General features: G+C 39.8%; 1 protein-coding gene across 1 annotated transcript in view; it reads right to left on the minus strand.

Moving 5' to 3' along the window:
• Enpep (glutamyl aminopeptidase (aminopeptidase A)) overlaps positions 1 to 25797 on the minus strand; it is a 79194-nt gene that overhangs the window by 21050 nt on the left and 32347 nt on the right. The window contains exons 8-13 of the mRNA XM_005397109.2: positions 25152 to 25217; positions 20937 to 21002; positions 20667 to 20818; positions 13480 to 13559; positions 4934 to 5070; positions 4759 to 4814 (exon numbers count right to left, since the gene is read on the minus strand). Of these exons, the coding sequence (XP_005397166.1) occupies positions 4759 to 4814; positions 4934 to 5070; positions 13480 to 13559; positions 20667 to 20818; positions 20937 to 21002; positions 25152 to 25217 (557 nt within the window). The remainder of the gene's footprint in view (positions 1 to 4758; positions 4815 to 4933; positions 5071 to 13479; positions 13560 to 20666; positions 20819 to 20936; positions 21003 to 25151; positions 25218 to 25797) is intronic.

A 25797-nucleotide genomic window follows, 5' to 3' on the forward strand; every position in this document is an offset into this window, starting at 1 on the left:
ATAAGAGAACACACTCCAAAAGCCACTTGAAGAATCTCCATTCCCACCTCTGCTTCTAGGAGACTCAATTCAGAACACCATTCTTACCCAACATTTGGCCCACCTGTTAAGTTCATAGACAAACAGTAGTTGTGAAGGCCAGACTTGGCTGGAAATGTTGTCAATTCAAACCTCTTCCACTCAGATGCTGAGTGCCAATGTTGTGGCAAGATTATTCACGGGAACTGAACTCCAATCCACAGCACAGAGAGGATGGGAGCTGGGACAAAGTTCTTTACAAAGGCAATGGAGAAGGGATAAAGGGCTTCCTTGTTTTCCTATCTTGAGCTAAGGCAATTAGGAAAGTTAGGGGACTGGTAGCAAATGCTTTACATTTTATTTTCTTGGGCATAATTTGAAAAGACTATACAATCCTTCTTAGAGGACCCTGAGCTAAAAATACTATCTCATCAAGCAGGGCCCTGTAGTAGGCCAGTAAACTGGAGAGGTGTGTGGATGTGTGGAAGTAACCCACACACTCATCAGTTTGTCTGCAGAGCTTCTATGTGATGTGGAGAACAATGAAAAGTTCCTAGCTGATTAACTTGCCAATTAAATTTGGATTTCTGCATTAAAACAGTGTCATTGCAATCAGCTAAATTTCCTAGGACTCATTTCCTGTTTTCCTTCTTTCCTTTAAGGGCAGTCCATAAAGGGGTGCCCAGAGTTGCTTTGGAAGTTCTATGGTGTCCTGTCCCCACCTCTTCAAATACCTATACAAATGTTACACCAGGGTAGGGGTCCAGACTCTTGCTTGATGGCTAACATTCACCTGGTGGTCCTTATGTGCTAGCACGGCCCTCATGGATATCCTTGGAGATATTGTTCTTAGAAACCTAGGTGCAATTCTGCTTGGATCACTAGCTTAAATGGTCTTCTATGTCATCTTCTCTGTCATTTTCCCTTCATCTACTGGTTCCTGTCCCCACTCACAGGCTTACCCGTCTTTTTTCTGGCTACAGCAAACAGTAGTCTACAAAGCACAAATAGAAAGAAAAGCAAAATAAAACTATCATAACAAGTGGGAAGAAAGGCTTCTGCTTAAGTTTGGGAAAGACCCCAAAACCAAGATCCTTGCTGTAAGCTAAGATGCAAGACCACAATAAGGGGCTGGGGATTTAGCTCAGTGGCACAGTGCCTGCCTGGCAAGCGGGAGGTCATGATTTTGATTCCCGGTACCGGAAAAAAAAAAAAAAAAAAGACCACAGTAAGACTAGCAGAGTCAAGGACAGAGCTTTTTGCCCCTCAGCTAATAAACCACCAACATCCTGTACAGGAGGGTGGGGAGGCTGGGGCAAGAGTGAAACATAGCACAATGGTTTGTGGATTCTCCAGACAGCATGGGGCAAATGCTTTCCCCAAGGAGGAGGGGTACAGGATGCCCTTCCCTCACACCAAGCCAGAGCAGAGAAGGTTCAGTGAAACCACTGGAAGAGGCTGCTTCTGTGATCCTGGAGCCTGAGGGCACTATGGCCTGGTGTCTGATACTCTGAGAATCTAAAGGATGACATTGTTTGCCTGGTGCCTCAGAGTGAAGAGATGGCACCGTGTGGGGTGACCAGCTCCTCCAAACATTGTGAGGGCAAAGGATACATAAATACTTCCTATAGAGCAGGGTAGGTCAGAGATTTCCCCTTATCTTCTTCAAGGGAAACATGCAGGAAAGATTCTCAGTGATGGGATGAGTGTGGGTGGAAAAAACCACGTGAAAACCTCCCATGAGAAGAGCCAGCAAGAAAGATGTACAAAGTTCAGAGGAGACTGAAGGTAGACAAATGCCCGCAGCATGTCAGGACCATCCATCCTTTCTCCGATGCTCCCTCCTTGCTCTTTTCACCTTAACATTGGAGGAACCAGAGGCACATGGTAGGTGGGATGATGGGGGAATTCTGAACAGGGAAAGGAAGAGTGAGTCAAGCCCCTTTCTCACTGTGGGTGGCAGGCCTGAATGGGGGACTAATGGGAGCTTTGCTTGATGTCAGAAGCTTCACTGATTTTACTTGACTGGGCATATTACAGGACTAAGAAGGTTTGGTAGACTAGAAGTGATGGGGTGAATTTTCATTCCTTCTCTTGACCAAGTCATGGGCCCATCTAGACATTCCACCAGGGCAGTAAAATAGTATTAGCTCTTCAGACTGTTTGAAGAGCAATGAAGAATACATTTATTTTCAGATGTGTAATACTTTCATTTCTTTTTGAACACCTCAATAGACCTATGTGAATTCAGTCCTTACCACAGGCACTTGTCTGCTGCACACACACGTTCCTGCCTTTACCTGCTCCAGTTTCTGAGTGGCCAGTCCGAGCCCTCACCAGCCCTGATGGCATCTATTACTCTCTGAATCCCATTTTCCTCACATGTTACAGTAGGAAACTGGGCCAGGTGATAGCTCAGGTATTTCCAGCTCTGTTGAATGATCCTATGTATGTTTGGGGTTTTCAAATTTGTTTCACTTTCATCCTTTCTATAACCCTTAACAGTCTTATGAGGTTCTGGTCAAGGAGTTGAAAAAATGTAAGAAAGTCTTCCAGTACTGTGACCTATTTGCTTGATATCCAGTTCCTGAAAGAGAAAGAAAGCAAACTCTTCTGGGCTGTCTTATGATGGAAATTAACTATAGCCAATTTAACAGCCAAGAAGTTGGGCTTGGAAAGGGTCAAGGTGTGTGATGTATCTAGAGAGCTTCTTGGAAAAAAATTCTAAGTAGTTTTCTTATTCTAAGTGATTTTGATGTGATTTAAAATATTTATTGATCATCTTCTTTTACCACTTAATTTCCCAGGATGCACGCAGTGTCTAGTACACAGTAGGTGCTTAAAACATATTTATTAAATGAGCTATTGGCACAAGGAATGTGATGCAAATAATCTATTACATATCTGGGAGATTAAATGTGAAGTCTAAATTTGAAGATTCACTAAAAAGCATCATACATAGTGTATACCACCTATGAAGGGAACCTAGATTACAAACTCAGAGTTGTTCTAAATGCATCTTTGCTGCTAGTAATCAATGTTGGATGCATTTTGTCAAGTAATATACATATATATTTGCATAAACACATTAAATACATGTATGGGTTTATTTTGCCAGGACTAGCGACGCAACCCAGGTGATTTACAGTGAGTTTCAGCCCCAGCCCCTCCCACCTGATTGACTGACTGATTGGGCATTTTGCCAAGTTGGTAAGTTGCCCATGCTGGGCTTGAACTTTGATTATCCTGCCTCAGTCTCCCAGAGTGCTAAAAATGAGTAATACAATTCCTATTATTTGTTATTGAGCGTCCTCTACAAAACAGAATATTTTTGGGGTGTTTTATGTCTATTATTTATATCACACATGTGTCTTATAAAGTCATCCCTATTTTTACTAACAAGAAAACTGAGGTTAAGAATTTATATGGTACCAGGATTTCCATCAGGCTCCAGAGCTTGCTTTTAAATCCTGAAATTATTTGCTTAAAAAATGTCCAAAAGGTTTTCTGAATTCCAATATGCCATCAAGAAGTCCATGTGAAGATTCTCCCATGCCTTCCTTGCTGTCCGGCTGCCCCAGATGCCATCTGTTTAGTTCATACTTACCGAGCACCTTCTATGGGGCAGCCGGCAGCCATGAGCAGGCTTAGGAGTTTACCTCCCAAGACTCACTTTCACAGGTTACAGTGAACTAGCAGTGCCAGTGTAATACTTAGAGGAAAGATGGCCCATATGAGGAGCACCCACCCCCAATAATGAGCCAAGGGAGGCTACTGAAGCAAGTGACATCTCTTTATCAGCATCTTGCTCAGGTTTAGAATGAGGCCACAACAAACGCAGAGAAATAAAATCAGCTGTGCCACCAGTTCCTGCAGTGTCCCAAAAACTTGTTGAATTACTAATGCTGACTACCTGAAACGCATGTAGAGGTACCATGGTTACTACTCTTCCACCCCCCCTCAACCTATGCTGATTATCCAAGTGCAGAAGTGCCGGCCTCCTTCAGACACGTCATGTAGGAAAAAGTCAGATTCCTTAGCAGTTGATACCTTAACTCAAGTCAACTGTAGAGCACCATGGCTCGTTCTTCCTGGCCTGACACTGGAAGAAGTTCTAACAATTCTAGCATTAAAATTTTACACTGAGCTTGGGCTCACCAAACTAGTGAAACACATTGTTTGTCATTTCATTAAATCAAATTTTGAAATTCGCCTTTGAGCACATACGAATATCACTCCTAACAGCTCCAGGACTCTGATATAGAACAAACCACATTCAAAGCCAATAGAGTAGGTAAGTTTTTATATGTTAAGAGCTAATCTCAGTGTTTTGGATGTGTGGCTCATACGTACATTTAAAAAGGGTCAAGAAAAATAATGTTTAAAATCCTGGTTTTAAAATCTTTGGTATTGTTTAAAATACCAAAAAATACCAGTGTTTTGGATGTGTGGCTCATACGCACATTTATTTTTTTTTTATTTTTTTTTATTTTTTGGTTTTTCTCCAGTACCAGGAACCAAACTCCTGACCTTGCACTTGCCAGGCAGGCGCTTTTGCCGCTGAGCTAAATCTCCAGCCCCTTCATATGCACATTTAAAAAGGGTCAAGAAAAATAATGTTTAAAATCTTTGGCATTTTAGACTAAATTGATTAACACTTAAATATTGTTGTAACTTATTCAAAAAATTATGTTAAGACCCATGGCATTTTAAGTGATCTAACATTATTACAAAACTTACTTTGCCAAGGCAAAAGCGTCATCAATAAGACTTGCACGGTCAGCAGAAGAAAAGTCCTGGAAAGAGCGGGGGGAAGGAGATTAAAACGTGATTCTCAAAGTGTTTCAAAAATTAGTACCATTAAAATGTTCCTAGAACAGAAGCAAAACAATTCATAGCCATTGCTGTCTCTTACCATGTGGTTTGACACAAGATCAGAAGCTATCTGTTCCCAAGTTGGTACTTCATAATTTACACGATAAAATCCAATATGATCTGGGTTTATTTTGAGAAAATCATTTCCATTAGGATCAGGAGGTTTCAAAGTGATTCCTGTGGTAGTAAATAAACACTAATGAGAAACATGTTTGCATATGTTGTGAACACAGAGAAATTAGACCCAGAGGGTAAAAAAGAAAAGAAAAGAAATATTAGCTCAAGGAGTCAAATCTGATTAGAATCCAAAGCCCCAAAGCCTAATTCTTACTTAGTTGCCTAAGTTTAGAATGCCACTGGGGGAAGCTGAAAAAGAAGTAGTGGCAGTATGCATCATGTCCTTCGTGACTTACACTTCTTACTAACAGAAGCTTGCTGAATGGGTGAAATAATTTTATGCTGGTCAACCCTTCAATAAAGGAAAACAACGCCTAAAGACAGGGAGGGTCCAGGCCTTCTAGGAGTAATCCATATATTCCTGGCATAAAGAGTATTAATGGCATAAAGAGTATTTCCTGGGTAGCCTGGGAAGGGAATAAAATGTACACATTTAAAAAATGCTGTGTTAATTAACATCGACCACTGAAGCTGACACATTGATTTGAAATCAGTAATGCCTTTAAAATATCAAGAAGACCTGCAATACAGTTAAAACCCAAATGCAGCATTCTTGATTGTATAATCTGTTCCATACTTGTGCTTCCCATTTTATTTATCCATGCAAGATCTCCTACTTCCTCATTTCAATTGTCTATAACATTGTTTTGTTTTTTTTTTTAGTCAATGGATTTACCAAATTAACTTTCTTTGTAAAGTAGCATCCAATATTAACACAAGTTTCTAGTACACAGAGTTCAGAAGACAACCTTGAAGGAACAGAGACTTATGTTTCAGTTAAAACATGCACACTTAAAAATAGCTGCACTGTGACATGATCAGCATTAGCACTCTTCCTATACTTCTCAATTCACGTAGTTTTTATGGGCATAGAAAATATACAATATAAATAATGTTTTGGAAACCATACATTTGAAGAATTTCAGATAGTTGGATACAGTGGCAAGGTAGGCAATGACCCTAGAAAATACAAAATGAGGCTGCAAGCAAGGTTAAAGCTTCAGTGTGAAGAGTCACAAGCAAGAACCTACCTTCTGAAAGGTGGGAAGATAGAGGAGATTTTTAATCAAGGAAGTAACATTTTCAAATCTGTTTGTTAGAAGTATGGGAGACACTTACTTTGATAACAATATCAGAGACATTTTAGAGGAGATTTTAGAGATAAGAAGACTAAGAATGCACTGTACTTACGCATAGTGATGGCAAGCCCATGGCATGTGTGTTATTTTTTTTCTTTTAAGACAAAAGATGTTAATGTGTGAGGTGTTCTTTCTAAATTAAAACCTCAGTATTCGGGTTTAATCGCAGTGTTGGCACTCTGAGATAAGTGGGTTTGTGGCTGCATCTTGGTACTCATCTCTGAAAGAGCAGTTTGCCATCAGTGTTTGTAGGACAAGAAAGGATAAGGGCTTACTCTGATGTGGAGATGATGAACATAGGAAGAAGGTGATCTATTCAAGATACACATCACACAACCCTTTTCTGACTTGATGTCAACATTCAGAGGAAAGGAAGGGGTCTCGCCTGACTCCATGAATAATGGTGCTGCCATTAGAGGTACAGAGGAAAGTAGGTCAGCTAGGGAGGAGAGATGATTTAAATTTTGGAGGCATTTGCAAGGTCTGGAAGATATCCAGAACACAGTAGTTTTTCATTACATATGAATAAGCTCTTCAACAAGACAATAAGTTTCTTTAGGACCTTTCAGAGCAGGTACTTGACAAATTATAAACCCTTACCTCACTCATGTGGTATTAATCTTTCTTTGTCATTCTCCCATGGACAAGTTGTTGAAAGGAAGCTAATCTTTTGGCAACCTTACCCTTTGAATGTTTGTGTCAGGAGGAGTATCTCTTGCTAGGCATAAAGCATATGTTATAGAAGAAAGAAAGTGAAATTTTGAGTCTGACAGGCCTGGGATAAAACCCTTTCTCTGTGACTTATTATCTGTGTAACCTTGGCCAAATCACTTGACCCTTCTGTGTGCCATTTCGCCAGGAGGAAAATATGGATAAAAATCCCCCTCTGAGCTGTTGGGAAGATTAAATAAGATAACATAGGCAAAGTGTTGGCCACATAGCTATGTCTTATGTATCCAACAGATGGTAGCTATCCCCATTATTGTGAAAGGGGATATGCTGCCAGTTCCATAAATAGCAAAGCAAATATAAATAACATTGAGAAGTTCCTGGCAATCCATCTAAATACTGCAGTATTTTAGTGTGCTTTATATGTACCCAGTTAAGCCTGTCTAGAGTTACTGTGATTTTTCTCACTTTATGCATGAGGAAGTTGAGACCCAGGAAGTCAGTAGTTAAGGGGTTTCCAAGTTCATACTACTTTTGGGACAGTTGTCAACAGCAAAATACTCTTCAGTAGTTCAGTTACATAAGAGTAAGCACTACTAAAATAATGATGCCTACTCTAGGTGTATGTTTCCTTTTAGTTTTTTTCTGATTATGGTAATAACGTGTGTTCTTTATAGAACACTTGGAAATTATTTTTTAAAGTGCACAGAAAAATATCAAAATTGCAGCTCATTAACATGTTTTTATCATGTATGTATACGTTCTATGTACACACAGATGCAAACACACATCATAGATCATGCTAGTCTACTTTTTTATGATTAGTAATGTTTTCATTTGATATTATATTGTTAATATTCTGTAATTTCACTTACATATTTGAAAATGTAAGTATAATGGCCATATAATATTCCATCAACTTATAAATTGTTTTGTGCTGTTTCTTACTAGTTCTGTGCATCAAAGCGTTGAGTGAACTTTTTTCTGGGTAGGGAACTCTAAGAAATTCTCATTTTTTCCCTCTTATCATTTGTCTAAATGGTAGAGAAAACTTATGATTACCCTTTCAAAAGAGGCATGCATGACAATTATTGTTACTATTTTATGTAAATAGTTATAACAAACCTTAGACAAATAACTTGTGACAACATAAGAGTCCTAGATAAGGGAACATTTTTCCTTAGTACCTAATGGCTGTGTGGTACTACTCTTGTAAGCAAAGCTTTTTCTCGGTAAAAAGACAAGAGTTCACGTCTTTTAAGTTTTACGTATCACTTAACAGTAAAAGAGTTGAAAGTTACAAGAGCAGTACTTTTGGATTAACGATACACAAAGTGTGCTTCAAGAGCTAAAACTTTCAAGTAAAATATATCATCTTATTTGGAGTCAAGGTAGAAAACTACAAACCCGAAAATTTAGGCTGACCTGACCTATTGTAAATGGATTGATGTCAATATGATAACACTTTCAATAAGTAATCCATTCAAGAAAATATTCACGACTGTAGTAGTAATAATTACAAGATCACCCTCCAATATCAATCTGTAGTCTAAAGTATCTGCTTGAAAAGAAAGGAGTAGTTTATATATGTAATATGCAATGAACAAGGAGTCTGGGAAAAGGGAACCTGCCTGTCTATCATGAGGAAGCATTATCATCAGTGGTGATTTGGGCTGTTGGAAAGAATAACTGCCAAGGAGGTTTGGTTAGTGAAGATCTGCCCACGTGTCTCCAGTGGCCCAGGAAATTCAGTGCCCAGCTGAACTTACAAAGTACTCCAGGCAGTTGAGAGGTTTGGTTCCACAGACATGAAGGTACATGGCAGAGATCAGTTAGTCGTTTACCACATTATTCCCTTTGCTTTCTGCACAGAGCTAGACTGTATAATTAGCCTCCTTTGTGGTTAGGTAGCAGCACAAGATTGAGAACTGGTCACAAAACACAGACAGAAGTAACAAATGTGCTATTAGGCTGGTCCTCCATTAGCCTCCCCTCTTCTGCCAGATATAAAAGATCCAGCAAGGGAAGCCAACACACAGACGGTGGTAGAACTACAAAAACGGAGAAAACAGAATTCTAAATTGTAATTTGGTAGCAAGCCGCCTTGGAGAGATGGCAAGCCAGGAATATCTCTTTTGGAACTACTGCCCAAACAAGGAACTTTTATGGCATCAGGCCACTATTGATAATTGCTAAATGCAATAATTAGACCCATTTGGATAATGCAATATATCTGGCTATCACAGCTTGATGACATCTTTAAAATAATCGATCTACTTTAACTCTCCTCTAATCCTTCCTAAGTAAACTTTCTTCCTGGGAAGAGATACCTAATTAGCTGATGTGAGTTTGCTGGTGCACTTGGCCAGTATATTTTATCTGTGTAAATTAACAAATTAGCATTCTTGGTTAATCTCTTGTATGTTTGGTTTAGGTGAATAAATCTTCCAAGACTTGGGGTTGACCAGAGTTGAACTGATGCACTGAGCTTCTAAACCAGCAAAACCAAATCCATAATCACCCAAAGTTCACACATTCCATGTGGCTTAGCTTGAAAAAATGAAGCAAGTTCTTCCCTCTTGCCATTCATCACATATGGACGCATATACTCATCATTTCTCGGGGAATACACCTTTAAATATAGCTATTATAAATGTTTAGCAAATTCCACTTCTATGATAGTCAGAATGTGGTAATCTAAAGTTTCCAGAGGGTAGCTTCAAATGTAGGAGTCAGAAAAGTAGTCACCCCAGTCTTCACTTCTCTGAGGACTTAGGCCCTCTCTCAGACCCTATGTTCTTAGGAATGCCTACTTGAAAATACTATTTTAGCAAGATTGATTACCTGCAATTGCACTGATTGTTAGAGAGTAGCAAAGTAAAAACAAAAACATAGTATACTACTAAATGTAGATGTATTGACCTCCAAAAGAGTAGCTAGTACTAAAATAGAGACATAACTAAAATGCACGCAGGCCATCTCTAAAACACAGTAGACTGGAAAATACGACCCTCTGTTAAGAAAGGACTTATCAGACTCCTAGCATGTGCATAGTACCTTATTATTATGTGGGCAGGGGACCAGAAATAGGATGTGTAGTTTGTGTCTTCAAGGAGTTTATAATTTATTTGGAAAAGAAAAGAGAGAGCAAAGCACCTTAAATTATTATTGCTTTGTTTAAAGTACAGTGTAACAGTACTAGAAATAAGGACCAATGAAATGAATATGAAATATACTAGAGAAAAAAGTATTTCTAATGACTATTTCATGGTAAAATCCCAATGAGGAAATAGCACTAGGGATAAGAAAATGTGTAATGCTTTGCTAAGATAAATTCATTGATAAGAATAAATCCTTTCAAAATGGGATCCAGCTAGTATTTATTAAAATGAGAAAATTTTTTTTATTTCTGTTTTTATTTTTGTTTTTGTTTCTATTTTAGGACAGGTTGACATAGCCAGAAAAAGTTTTGTTTTAGAGGTACTGTTTGCTTTTTGAAAATTATAAGTTTCATTTCTTTCTAATGCTTGAAAGATGATGTACGATATGAATGCAAGTGAAATATCTTGGGGGAAGTCCCGCTGTTGCCTGGGGAATTTCTAACTGGTGAATCATCAAAGAAATGAGGAGGAGAGAGGCAGGATGGGTAACATGAGCTGGGTGCCCATTCAGTACACTCAGGACATGTTTGTCATCTGTGCTCTGAGCTAGGAGCTGAGATGCCCTCAAACAGGAAACAGGAACTTAGTGCATAGCCTAAAAATGGAGCGGGCACTTTGAAGTAAGAAGCCATGTCTAGATTGCTTCTGGCTAGGTGACTGATCATGATTCTGAAGTTTCAGATAAAGGTGGGTTTGTCCTCATAGCTCCGTGAGTATCAGGGCGCTTTCATTCATCCGTCTACCCACTCACTCTTGCATGCTCTCATTTGATAAGCAAGTATTAGGCGCCTGCTGACAGCACCTGATGGAGTATGTTGTGTTCAAGCATGACAGCAAATAAGCACCCGTTTCTCCAGGAATGCCCAGGGGGAGGAGAGACACAGATAAGTCAATAGTTAGAGCCAAAAGTATGTTAAATGTCAGCCCAGAGGGACAGAAAGGAGAGTCCCCTCTCCTCCCATGTGCATGCCAGCCTTCTGTCCCCTGCACAGGTCCCCCTACACTCTGTCAACCCTGTCACCCACTGAACCCTACAGTTAGCTCCTAAGCTCTTTGTCTCAGTGTCATTTTTGATAGTAATCTTTCCTGTCCGCAGTCAGGGCCGGTGCTTGTCCTGTGGTGCCCCTCATTGTGTGAGTCACCACATAAGCCATCTATTTTTTATTTTCATATTTATTTATTTTTTTGGTACCAGGGATCGAACTCAGGACCTTGTGCTTGCCAGGCAGGCATTTATGCCACTGAGCTATATCCGCAGCCCTGCACCAGCCATCTAGAACAGTCCTTGTCTCCCTGTTGACACAGCCCTGCACCACCATCCACACAGGGAAGGCTTGAGCTCCCCCAACCCCTGCATTATCTCTAGGCCAGTGTCTGGCTTGTGTGTTAGTTTTAATACATACCTACTTTTTTGTTGTTTTGTTTTCTTTTCAAGACAGAACCTTGCCATATTTCCTACGCTGGCCTTGAATTTGCAATCCTCCTGCCTCAACCCTCTGTCTCCCAAGTACTGGGGTTATAGCTGTGTGCCTTAAACACTTGCCTGAATTATCTAATTATTCGAGAATTAAATTCAGCATAACAAATATTCTACCTAGTAAGTACATAAACATACTAAAAGATGCTTATTCTAAACTTTTGAAGTTTATTTTCTAAATAAATTTATAAAGGAAGGCTTAGTTATCTGGTAAACTCACCTGGATAAATTTATCTGCATTGTATGAAAACGCTGGATAAATTGTGTTAGGGTAGGGTAGATAAATTATTCATTTTCAAAATTTGTAAACAGCAAATCAAGCTGCTGCCAAGACATTCTTCCAACCTTCAGTTTAACATGGTGAAGAATGAGGAAAATATATGTTAAGAGTTATACCAAATCCACGAAAACCACCCGATGAAACCCTAACCTCCTTAATATGCTTTTTACTAGTGCTGTTACACATTTTGAAGTGTCTTTTTTCTCTCTTCTCCATTTTCTTTTGGCAAATATGGTTATGAGTAAGAAAATGGACAGAAGATAGACCACAAGAACGAGAACTTGGTACTCACACACAACCTAAATGTATGGAAATACTAAGACAAAATGGTATTATCTGGGATTTCTGGAAAAATTCAGAATAGCTGACCACAATGTTATCATAATTGTTGGCATAAATGACGGAGGGAAAGCCTTATTGCAGTAGTGATCTCTCTTAAGAAAGCCCCCTAGACAAAGGAGCCTCCCTTCCATAAAACCAGAGCTGGTAAAGTTCATGGTGAAACCATAATCACAAGAGTTTACAATATAAAGTTAAAAAAATAAAACAGGAAGAGAGCACCTACTAGATGCATAGAAAAACTTGTACATGAATTATTATAGCAGCATTATTCATGAAAGATGAAGGGTAGACATGGTTCAAATTTCTATCAACCCTAACCTAATGAGTAAGGAAAAGGTGGCATATCTATACAATCAGATATAACTTGTCAATGAAAAGGAATAAAGTACTCTTTCAGGCTACAACATGGTTAACATTAATTGAAAAATGTCAGAGAACATTATGTACATTGTTTCATTTATATGCAATTGTCTAGGATAGGTAAATTTATATAGACATAAATAAATTAGTGGCTGTTTAGGAGAGGCATGGGATTTTTTTTTTGAAGTGATGAAAATGCTCTAAAATTGTCTGAAACACAGAACAAGTACAATGGTAAAAGTATGAAAAGCAAGGATCTTTTGGGACTGTTGCTAATACTTGCCTTATTTGTTATTTCCCCAATGGTTTGGAGGTCTGTAAAACATCTCCTTATTTTTACGTAATATTTTCCAAGTAAGGAAAAGACAAATCAATAGAACAAGAACACAGAAATATATTTCAAGAAAATGACTAGACTAAATCAGCCTTTTAAAGAAAAGGTCCATCAGGGGCTGGGGATTTAGCTCAGCGGCAAAGCGCCTGCCTAGCAAGAGCAAGGTCATGAGTTCGGTTCCCGGTACCGGAGAAAAACCAAAAACCAAAAAAACAAAGAAAAGGTCCATCATATAACATTTTAAGAAATCCAATGCTTTACTTATCTAATATAAAGAAAGAAACAGGAAGAAGAAAGGAGGAGGCAAGGAGGGAGGGAGAGAGGAAAGATGGAAGGAAGGAAGAAGGAAGGAAGAGGGGAGGAAGGAAGGAAATTAGTTTATACTTTGGTCTTCCAATGGTTGGGTATGTCCCCCATCCTTGGCTGTTGGTATATATTATTGTACGTCATGTTACATTGTAAAAAGAATATCTCACGATGGAAAAGTTCTTATTATAGATAAAGATTTGGAATCACTGATAAATTATTTAAGAAATCTCTTTTAGCTTAAATCTACATAACTTTAAATTTTATTATTGATTTTTATGCTTATAGTATTATAATGTATTACATCAATTCAAAGAAGAAATAAATCAATTGGTATTTACCTCCTTTTTCTGACCTATTGTAGACTACAGTAGTTGATACATTACTTTCGGTCCATTTAACTGGAATATTCCACGTGTAACTAAAATTTTTAGAAAAGACAAATTTAACTCTTATTACCAAAAGATACAAATTCAAAAATAAAAAACAATAGACAAACGTGTTTTCATTATAATTGATTACCCCAAGTGCAGTATGCAACTAAAACAATCAACACAATATGTTTAGTGATGAAAGTAGCCCATGTGACTGCTCTCAATTTTTATAAATCCATAAAATACAGAAATTTGCATAAAAACAGCTAAGGCTGAGGAAAATTATTCTTGAGGCTTTAAAACAAAGATATTACAAAAATTACATAAATATAATGCAATATTGAAAATTTATACACACACATACTTGTTTAAACTCTCAGTATGCTGCAATTTTTATCAAAGAACACAAAACATTGTTAGAATTCAAAAGACAATCTGTAAAATTCTATGAAGGGAATACATGTGAAAAACTATGTTGAAATTATATCACCACTATCTTTTATTTATTTATTTTTTTAACCAGAGATCAAACTCAGGACCTTGCACTTGCCAGGAAGGAGCTATGCCCCCAAGCTATAATCCCAGCCTTGCTTAGTAGCCTTGAAAATTCACAAAAAAGATTAGAAATGTCTTTTAATGGTTTGTTCTCACATCATCTCACATATAAGGACAGGCGATCTAGAGAGAAGAGGAAACCGTGTGCCTGCCGCTGGTCTGAATTTGCATCGGCGTTGGTTGATCTGTTAACATTCAGTTCCCTAGCAGAGAATTAGGGTTGGCATTTCTTCTTTTTAAGAAATAATAAAATTGATATTATTCAAGGAGAGAAAGTTTTTGCTATCTACATGAAAGAAGGAATCCTTTGTTTTATGACTATTGAATTTTTACTATATCCTTTGCAGTTTTATTGCAAGGGAATGTTTGGGGGTATAAGTTTCATAAAGCCAGTGTACAGATTATTTTCTGGGGACCTGTCGTAGACACTCTTGGTATGTCACCTTGATCTCTGTGCCTCTATCGTGCTCCTAAACCCAGACGCTGACTCACCTTCCTAACAGCACCAGCTCTTTGTCGAGACTGCTTGGGGCCACTGCCCTCTGCAATGACCGATGATGGGGAGAACCCTCCTTGCATCAGACACACTCTAAAACAGCCTGCCTGGGCTCCAGGGCTCCCCTGCGAGCCTGAGCTTGCTTCCCTTGTAGACCTGCTTCCTACAGCACCTGCGTGGCTGCCTCCCCACGCGGCTCCCACCCTGCCACAGAACTCTTTCCTGGACACCTTCTTAAGGAGTCTCATTCATGGCAGTGGTCGCCTCTGGCTCTGCTCTAGGGGCATCCATCCTAAGGGTCTTGCAGCTCCTTTGCAGGCAAAGATGCATTTATTTTTAATTTTAATTTTTATCCGTGCATGTTTGCAGTACATGATTGCTTCATTCATTTTGGGACCTGTACTTGTATACAACGCATTTTAACTCTTTTTTCTTTCATCCCCTTCTGCTCTCCACACCCCCATCTCTTGGTCTCCCTCTCTTTTGCAAAAGATCTACCTCCCTGCCTATCTTTTATTTTGCTCTTCATTTATACTTTGGGTTCCATATAAGAGAAACCATGTGATGTTTAAGCTTCTGTGTCTGACTTATTACATTTAACACTGTGGTCTCAAATGCACCCATTTTCCTACAAATAACTCAAACTTATCCTCCACAAGCAAGCATTTTTAAGCAGCTCCACCCTACCGATTTCACTGACCATCCTATCTATTTCTACCTATTTCACTGACCCTCCTATCTGCGTTACCCAACACTGACATTGCCTTCTTCCTCATCTTCCCCAGCACCAGCCTCATGGAAGCCACAGAGCTGGCAGAGACCTATGCACATAGTAGAGATTTCAGACCTCGGCTGTCCCTACTAGACCATGGTGGCCAGGACTACATACACCATGCTTAAAAGTGGCCTGCAGCTGTACTAGGTCAGGTATAAAAATACTGCAGTGAGGTCTTTAAGACATCGTAAGAAAAAAGTGATACGTTGAGGCTATATAATTTTGAAATTTTAGTGTCATAGGATTTAATCTTGTCTAAACTGAGTAAAATGATAGATTTAGGAATGTAAAATGTCAAGAAATGAAACTGTATAAATGAAATGACAGAGCATTCTCTATGCTATCTAAACTTCAGAAGGATCAGAATTCATCTTTTAAAGGCATAATTAGTGCCCTAGGTATATAATAGGCTCCATTCATATTAAATGTGGCTGATCTAACTTTCTCTGAGGAAACTGACTTTGACTGCCCCAGCAGGCACCTCTAGTCCCAGGATGCTACCTGCTTACAGTGGATGGCCTGTCAACAGCTTGAAAGCTTGTCTGATAAAGAAATCCCTCAGATGGGGAATGTAGCCCAGTGTTATAATCCTTGCCTAGCATACAAGAGGCCTTAGGTTCAATCCCCTATTCCACATACAATGAAAGCAAGCAAGCAAGCAAGCAAGCAAGCAAGCAAGCAAGAAACAAAGAAAGAAAGAAAGAAAGAAAGAAAGAAAGAAAGAAAGAAAGAAAGAAAGAAAGAAAGAAAGAAGAAAGAAAGAAAAAGAAAGAGAGAAAAAAGAAAGGAAGGAAGTCCTTCTAATGGAGGGGGAGAGGAGAGTTGTCCACTTATATGAGATAGTTGAGGCCATAGTATTAACCCAATACTTTACTCCTAGGTGGGTCTTTTAATTATAGTTCTGTTGCATAAGTTTTTCTAATCTCTGATTAAACAGTGAGACACAGTTAGAAGATAGTTTAATTCATAGCATAAACTAACTGGTCATACTGTCTACCACATGGAATATATATGAACAGAGAGAAAGATTTCAAACCTTAGAATGTGGACAAGAATCATTTTCTTTCAGGGGACATGAAGGTATCTATTGTGATTTCATTTTTTAAATGAAATGAAAAATAAGGGAGGCTCACTTTTGCGGTAATACATTTTCTTAGTCATTCAACAGCTACTACTCTCTGAGAGTACTTTTAGCAAATACTCTCAACAGGGAAGAAAGAACCTATTTTCTAAAGTTTCTTTTCTAACTTATATGAAACTTTTTTATCTTACAAAACTAGGATAAGTATACTGACTTTATGATAAATGATCACTAAAAATCATGCTTTTAAGAATGTAAATAAAATAAAAACCATATCTGAGGGCAGAAAATAAAGACAAATATGAGATAAAAATGTAAATGTTAACATAGCCCTTTTCTCTAGGTCTTAGGGAATAAAATTTAAAGATTTTTTATTTAAAAAGTGATTTTATAGTGATAATGTATCTAATTCATTTGGTAATAAAATTGTGTGGAAAAGAATTCACATTCAAGCAATGGTTAAAAAGTCTAACCCTATGAGCAGGGCATGGTGGCACACGCCTGTAATCCCAGCACTTGGGAGGCTGAGGCAGGAGGATTGTTGCAAGTTCGAGACCAGCCTGGGCTACAAAGTGAGCTCAAGGCCAGCCTGAATTGTAGAGCAAGACCCTGTTTCAAAAAAGACAAAAAAAAAAAAAAAAAGAAAAAGAAAAAGTCTAACCCTATCGATTCAAAACCAGTGTGGAAGGTTTGGGTTTTACCACTCTGTGGATTCACAGCACTGGACAAGAGTTACAGGGAAACCTCCCCAGTGGAAATTTATCTTGCAAGAGAAATTTGTTTTCCTTTTTACTGTAATAGCCAAAGACTCTAGCAGCATTAAGTAAGTCCAGTCTACTTTGAAAGAACATAAAACAGTAACTATAAAAGAAACAGTTTATAGTTATTAACACAATGCTCACAGAAGATTCCTGTGTTGATTTTAGTAATTCAATTAAAACCTGCAAATGAGTCAGATCTACGATTGAATTCATGCATCAGAAGAGGAAAGAGTAAAAAGCCAAAGCTATTTTCTGTACCATAATCTTTCCCTTCTGAAGAATAAACAGGGTAAAGAAGCACATACACACCTGCCCCGAGCAACCTCACACTGGTCTGGGCGCTCATGTTTTCTGTTGCTGTGGTGTGAACAGTTACTTCAGAGCAAGGGGCCTTGTTTCTCTGAGCTTGGCAGAGCTGAGCAACTGAGGCTCCCTGGAGGTCAGGCTGCAGTGGGATGGAGGTGCACACCCTGCGTGCTTCCTACTGCTCCAAATCCAGCACCAGCCGCATCTTGGAAGCAGCTCACCTTGTAATTCGGGGTGCTCCCCCTTCTTTCTGATGCCTCAGAGAGTCAAGTGCTTTGGTGAGTTTAATACTGGGGAGATGTTAGGGTGGCTTTGTTCCCTCAGCCCTGAACTGCACACAGGAAACAGGCTCTGGTACCCACTGACTCCTGTACACCTGTCCTAAAGAACCTGTGCAAATCCTTCCTGCCTCCTCTAAAAATACGCTCTGACCATCACCCTACAAGATGGAAACCAAGTCTAAAGGGAGATTTCTGTCTGCAAATTCATCTGACTGGATCTCTGGTAAACTGTTTAGTTTTTTCATTAGAAAATCTTAGCTCCCTTCTAATCTTTGGACCATCTGCCAGGTTCTCCAGCCCAGCTGCCCTCCTGGGCTGTGCACATCCTCTCCAGCCCCTCTCACAGGGTCCCTTGCTACGATGTCACCTTAACTGGTCACCTGACTTCCACACAAACTCGCACCCCTTGATTTGCGCCAAACTGCAATCGGGGGGATCCCTGACAAATGCAAGTATGGCCCTCACAGTCCTCCATGAACCTGCACACCACTGCCAAAAATCTTTCATGCAGTTGCACACTCTGTCCCTGCCTCCTTACACCTACACACCTCTCAGCACTGTCCTGCAGCTCAGCGCTGTCCAGCTTCTTGGCTCTGTGTTCAAAGCAAAGCTTTATGACTGACTCCCTAGGTGACCTTAAAGCAGTTCCTTCATCACTCCCTGCTTCACCTGTTCTTATAAAATACACCTCACCTGCTTAAAACCCTGCGGGCCCCTGGGTCAATGCTCGGTCAATGCTGTGTATTACACTCTGTGACCTTCGTGCATATCACAACTCACATTTGAATATCCCGGGGGTATATTAAATCCCACTCATGTGCATTTATTCACCTTAAATATTGCACCTTGGAAATAAACATCTTCTGCAACCTCAGCCCATGCTTCCTGCCCCAACGGGGAACCCATGTAACAAGAGACAGTAATTACTGAGCTGTTTTCCAAATGGCAGCTTGTTTCACAAGAAAGAAAGTTGTTTAAGATTTTATTATCTAAAGGCTTGAGCAGTCCTAAAATTGGCCAAGCTAATGTGCTAGCATATAAAACAGTAACTATACAGGAATCAATTTGTAGTCACTAAACATTGTCCAAAACACTTTCTGTAAATCTGAAAATTCTCTTTTCTCGTGTGATTCCAATTGTTACTGATATTGTGATAATTTACATATACGATTATGAAATAATGTCCATGAGCCCATTAAGAAAGAGATAAAGAGGACAAAGGTCCCCTGCAGCGAGAATCAGGCAGTGGAGACAAGAGGACACTGTGAGTAGGCATAAAGTTCTCTCTACCCAAACTAGGTACAGTATCAAAAGTTGAAAGAGAGGACAATAAAAATGGGGCATGAGTGAAACTGAATGATGCCCAGTGTAATGGTTTAGATCTAAAATGTCCCCCAAAAGTCTCATGTTAAGTTTTTGGAAGGTGATTGGGTCATGGGGTGCCATACTCATCTTTGGATTAATCCACTCCTGAGTTCACCACTGAATGTGCTGTTAGAAGGTGGGCTCTTGTCAGAGGGGCAGGTCACTGGGGGCGAGGCCTGGGGGCATCTGTCTCCTCCCTTTTCTTCCCTTCTCTCTGCTTCCGGGCCTCCATGGGGTGAGCTTTTCCTCCACCAGGCCCCTCCCCATGCTAATCTGCCTTGAAGCCAGCCAGGGACTGACACTGGGAGCCTAAATTGGTATCTCCTCCTCTAAGTTGTGGATGTTGGGCACTGTTTTCCAGTGGTGGGAAGTGAGCTCGTGAACTGAGGTACCACTAGGCAGTCTTATTCTTTGATCTCTGAAGAATTTCAGAAGTTTATTTTGTTTCCTCCATTATGCATCTTATAGAGTCAGGTTTTTTATGTTGTTTGTTCATGTGAGACTTTAACCTCTTATGCTTATATATTTTTCCTGTACCCTGTGATCCTTGATGGTCCATTCATATTAAAGAAAAGAAAAAACTTGCCGAGTGTGGCAGCACACACCTGTAATCTTAGTACTCTGGGAGGGTGAGGTAGGAAGATTGCAACTGCAAATCCAAGCCCAGCTTGGGCAATTTAGTGACTTAGCAAGACCCTGTCTCAAAATAAGAAATGAAAAAGGGGTTGAGGATGTAGCTTAGTGTGAAGGCCCTGAATTCTATCTGCAGCACTGAAAAGAAAATATCCTAAGTCAATTTTTCTTGATCTGTCTACTACTAAGGAAGGAGTGTGCTTTTGAGGCAGCCTTTCCACCGGCCAGCACTGACCAGAAGCCCCAGTCCCACCCTGAGGCAGCTTCATCATGGAAGAAGGGGCAGGACAGAAACCCTTCATTCCCCGCTGCTATTAGTCCATGCGCTAGGAATCAAGTCCTGCAGATTTCTTCCTGGGGTTATTGTGAGTTTCTGGGAGCTCTGCACAGAGAGGGGGTTGGTAGTAGGAGAAGAGAATGCACAGGGGCACTTCTGACCTGTGTGTAGAGGTCACCCTAACTGCCCTATTGCCTGCACCTCTTTTTACCCCTGGCTTCCATTCTTCATGCTGCCACTGAGCCCAGTACCTGGCCAGGGCTAAGGGGGCCTCCCTCTTACTGCCTGGCCTCACCTTCCTCATCCTGTGTCTGTCTCTTCTCTGCTTTTCTTCTAGAATTCCATGGTGCATTTATTCTCTTTACTGTCATAAGTTCATTCCTTTAGTGCTTCCATCCCTGTATCCAGGGGTGTCCAGGAGGAATAGACACGAGATAGGTGCACAGCCCACGGTCATGAACCTGAGAACCACTCAGCTATTTGGGGACCATGTGGTTCCCCTACAGGCACTGTGCCTTTATATCTGCACACATCAGTCACATGCTTGAGAGCAGGTTATAAGCACATGACCAGCGCTTCTGCCACATTTCCACTTCTCTTTCAAAATGCACCGGAGAGCCTTACCCGAGATCTGAAGGTGGCTGGGACGGATCTGCTCTCCAGTCCAGCAGAAAGCGTTTCTGTGTGATGGTTGTTTTGTTACTGACAGCCAGCACAGGGTAACCCATCTGGGATGTCCAGGTGTCCATCACTGTTCTTATGGGTAGATTACTGGCCTGATGATAGAAAAAAATACAGAGACTAGTTCATTTGTAAGTAAAGGGAAACAAAAGAATGGTCATAAAGATGCGGTTTGTAAATCAAAGAAATCTTTGGGGAGACACTCTTTCTTACCTCTTCCAATGCTTCCCAAAAATCTGAAGTTTTTGCATTCTTGAAGTGGAATTTTTGCAAGTAAATCTGTATGTGAAACATAGTAAGTATTTCAGAAGTCAGTGTTGGCTTTTCTCAAACTCACGGCAGCTGAATTCTGCCCCTGTGGCACAAAACCAGTTACAGACCAAATGTAAATCAGACAGCATTGCTGTCTTCCAATAAAATGTTATTTATGCACACTGATATTTGAATTGTATATAATCTCCATATGTTATAACATAATCTTTTGAATTTTCAATGATTTTAAAATACAGATCCCTTTTCTAGGTCATGAACCTTAAAAAAAAATGGAGGGTGGGCCAGGTTTGGCTTATACACAGTACTTTACTGATCTGTGCTCTAAGAAAATAAACATGCAAGCTCTGGAACAACAATATTGATAATAATGATGGGAGAGAAAATTATGTGCTCTACAAAATAAGTTCTTCACTGTTCCAGTATTTTAAAAATATCTTAAAATATCTTTAAATAGAAAACTTCCTCTTTGGTCAATTCTGTTCACAAAACCTCCTGTGGATGAGTTTTCTCATATAGTTTAACATGTTCCCGGAGAAAACCTCTAGTCTTTTAATCCCACAACCAGGCACTGCTGGGGATTCTTCAGGAAATTTCCTACGTTCCTGCTGTCTTAGAAGTATGAATCCTGATTAAAAGGCAGACGTCTTAGATAGAAATATAGAAATAGAATCTTCTTTTTTAGGCTTGTAGGGCTGGAGCTGGAGCCCAAGGCTCTCATGTGCACTACGTGAGTGTTCTACAGCTGAACCACACCCCCAAACCCTTCTTAAATGTTCTTAGTTGTTAACTTTACACATACCATTTGCAATCTAACATGGCATCACTTTCAGTAGGTGCTGTACCCAAGTCACATTACTTTTACAATTCTTCTTCTTTCACGCACAGAGAGAAGACAAAATTCGCATAACTCTTGAGAACCCTAGAGGAGGGTTTGGCGCGCTGCCTCCATGTTTATTCTAGAGGTGAGTGCACTTCTCAATGTTACCACTAGAGGGCAGGCAGAGGAAAGGAGAAGCAGCGAATATCTATCACTGCTAGGTATTGCTCCCAGAGTGCTTGGAGAACCAGTGTATTTTAACTAAACAATTGGATGCTTAGTCTCCTAATCGCTGTAACCATATGTATGTGTTAATAACAATTTATATTGAATAGTATCTTTTAAAATTAATTTGGAATATTTATTTGCATATTCACAAAGTTTGTGATCTCAGGAATCAGATGGGCATTAATATTCTCTACTACAAATCCCACATTTTTGAAGTGAAGGGAGTGGCTCTGCCTGGTGGGCACAGAGGTAAAGAGATTGGCTGGAGATTACTATGCAGAGAGTCCCGAACCCTGCCAGTGAGTATGGTTTCCATCGCGGTTGTATTTTAAATTGCAATTTACTAAATTTTACAAAATGCATTTTACTGCTTCTCCTGACTACAGGTCCAATGGAAATTTATATAAACACTATAGCAAAAGGCTCTGATTTTATTTGTCTAATTAGTGCTTCTGAATATTCAACATTTAAGAAATTTCCTTCCTCACTGTGAATAATCACAATGCCATCATTCCGGTCAAAATGACATGAAAGCCGAGGTCACAATCCCTCATCAGCAGGAACTGCAGAACCTGAAAGGCCAGGATCCGTGTATCCCAGGAAGAGAGAGGACATTTTCCAGCTCAGCCCTTCCTGTCTTAGCAGCTATATTGTGGGCACCCAAAGAAAAAGAAAGGGCAGATGTGATTTTTAGTTTCTGTTTGATAACCACATTTGTTACTATGCCCCATTAACAAACTGTACCTATTACCAACAGGGTTTTGCAGTAGATGGTTTTGCGATTCTTTCTCCCACCCTGTACCTACTTTGTTGTCTGCTGTTGGATTTGGGGGAAGGCGATGAAGATGAAAGAGAGAAGACAATTGGCCGGGCCCAGGTTCAGCACCCCCAGGTTAACTCACGGAGCAATGCATTGCCCGGAAGTTAGAGTCCGCCGGGGCAATGCGACTTGACTCAGGGGCAGAACCAGTGTGATCACCTCAGCTCAAGGAGACACCGTGTGCGGGCTCCAACGCTGTGAAGGAATATCCAAGCTGCCTGAGAGCTTAAGGAAGGTGGCTTATACGGACCACATGCTGTTTTCAGGTACTAATTGATATTTGAAGATGAAAAAAAGAGTGTTTTGGTGGAGTTTTTTGTAAATCACTCTATAGCACTGTACTAGTAGAAGAAATTACTCTCAGTTCATCCTAATTCAGTTTCTAGTACTGCCTGCATTCACAGGGTGGAGCAAGACTGTTTTAACTTGAGACATAATTAGCCTTAGAAAAGAATTTTAAAGTTAATTATAATGTAGATGGCACAGTAAAGGAAATGTGGGTGCATCACTGAATTCTTAGACCACCTACTCACTCTTTTTGTTTGCAGGGCTGGGAATGGAACCCAGGGCCTTGTTCAAGCCAAGCAAGCACTTAATCTGTAGCTAAGTCCCTAGCCCTACCTGTTCACTTTTAAGGACTCTTCTGGTGCTTCCCTAAAAGAGTTAATATGAAAGATCATTTAATTTGAGGTCAGTTCTGAAGATACCAAAGATATGTTATTTTATTTACCAATGACAATTTGATGTAGACTGAAAAACTATGCAAATGGAATTTTAATTTTTGAAAATGAACCTTCTTTCTTTAATAACTATGTTCTCACTATTATGGACTATTCAGGCTTTCATTCAACAAATGTCATCTGGACCATCTACTGTGTGTAACACATTCTGGTAGGCACTGGAGGATAGAAAGGATACACGGAGTTTCTCAGTGAAGGTACTTACAATCAGACAAAGTGTGAGGATCTGGGAGTTTGAAGCTGATGGGAAAGTTACAAATATACTTATGTGCACATAAGCAGAAGCACAGAGCTTCTCCTTTTGTGCCTCATCTCTGCATAGAATACCTTGTTGGTAAACAAGACTAAAATACTGGCACACTCCATATATTGTTCTGAAATCTCAGTCTTAGTTGTTACTTTAGTAGTCACCAAAAATTTTAGCATTGGTCCAAATGAAAGCAATTCTTTTGAGAGTATCATAGGAAGAGCTAAATGTCACTGAGACACAGCCGTAATGGGGCTGTTGGCTCTGTCCCAGGGAGTCACGTGCCAAAGAAGTACTGTGCTCTGTGTGAAAGTCAATGGGGTGCTGCTCCCCAGCCTGTTTTCTCTTTGTGGGGTGGATACACCCAGCACTGCTGCACCTAAATATCTGGGTTATCAGGCAGGGAGAACAAAGACAGGAAGCAAGGATTCGGACTAGGATCCAATCCTACCAGCCTTCTACAGGGCCAACCTACAGACAGGGATGTTCACACTGTGACGACTGGAGTGACACAAATTATAAAGCAGCAGCTCTGAGACTGTTGGCTTAGATCTTCTAGAGAAATAAAAATGAGCCCAAAATACCCACTGGAGGAATATGCTGAAGTGGGATGTGGGAAAACCTTTAGAAAACTTGCTTTCATTTCTCTTTCCAAAAAGAAATGGGCTCTCTTTATTCACTGATTCCCTTGAAAAAAGAATCAAGTCATTTTCCAGCCCATCAAGAAGGATAAAGTTGCATACTTATTGTAACAGAATAGCCATTTGGACATATTTAAATTTTACATCATGTTGAGATGGGTGAATTGTGTTCTTAATGGGGCTTTGTGTCAGTCGAGATGAGTTGGCAATGGGGAGGCCCGAATGATAAGATTGGTGTTCTTACGAAAGACACCAGAGTGCCCCTCCCACTGCCACACGAGGGCCCAGGAGGAAGGTGGCTGGTGTGACCAGGAGGGGGCCAGGAAGAGAACCCTGAGCACAGACTAAATTGGCTGCCATCTCAGTCTTGGGCTCTTCTGTGTTCTGAACTGTGAGAAAATAAAATTCTGTTGTCCAAGCCACTATATGGCATTTTGTTCCAAGTGAATACATGTGTGAAAGGGAACAAAAATAACAGATCTGTTTAAACTTTCCCACGAGACTTCTGGGTGTGATATTGCTTTTTATCTTTTGCTGTGCTATTTGTCCCTAAAAAGGGAAGGTAAAGAGGGAACTGAGCTTAATAATCCTGTACCTTCGCATTCATCAGCCACCTGTCAGTGTAGTTTACATTTAATATCACTAAAAGTAATAAATCAGACCTGACATCCTCTTTGGAATGTCTCTGGCGTCATCCAGTCTTCCAGCATTCTCAGAATGGAAGCTCCCTAGGGTGGAGAAAAAAATCACAAATCAAGCTGATTAAAGTTATGTAAAGGAACAAGTTATCAGTTATCTCTGTTGTGAACTTTATTTCTTGATCATATTTGTGAAAGTATTTCTTGAAAACTGTATGGTTACAGTTTTATAATTTTAGGATGAAAGTATGACGTGGCACACCCTTCATAAATCTATGCTTCTGAAATAACTAAAAGGTAAAGGAAAGTGGCTAAAATTGTCGTTTCAGTGGCTTCAAGGCCACTTACTCCAATAACGATTGCACTTCCTCAAATGAACCAGCAGATGGAGCAATGTTAAAGAAAGGAACAGTTATAAACCACGTTTTTTGATTAAAAACGTTGTTTCAGAGTAAAATTACAATAATTTATTAATATATATATTGCAACTGGAAAAATAACTATATTTAGCAGAATCAAGTAGAGAGTTGAAGAATTATCTGTTTAATATGAATATTTATGTAATATAGGCATTAAAAACTCTTCAAACATAGCTTCTCATTTGGTTTTCTTTCATCAAAGAGTCTGATGCACACCTCTGCTTTCTACTTTCCTTTTGTGCATTATAAAC

This window comes from Chinchilla lanigera, unplaced genomic scaffold, assembly GCF_000276665.1.
Source record: "Chinchilla lanigera isolate Chin_1 unplaced genomic scaffold, ChiLan1.0 scaffold00056, whole genome shotgun sequence".
Classification (NCBI taxonomy): Eukaryota; Metazoa; Chordata; class Mammalia; order Rodentia; family Chinchillidae; genus Chinchilla; species Chinchilla lanigera.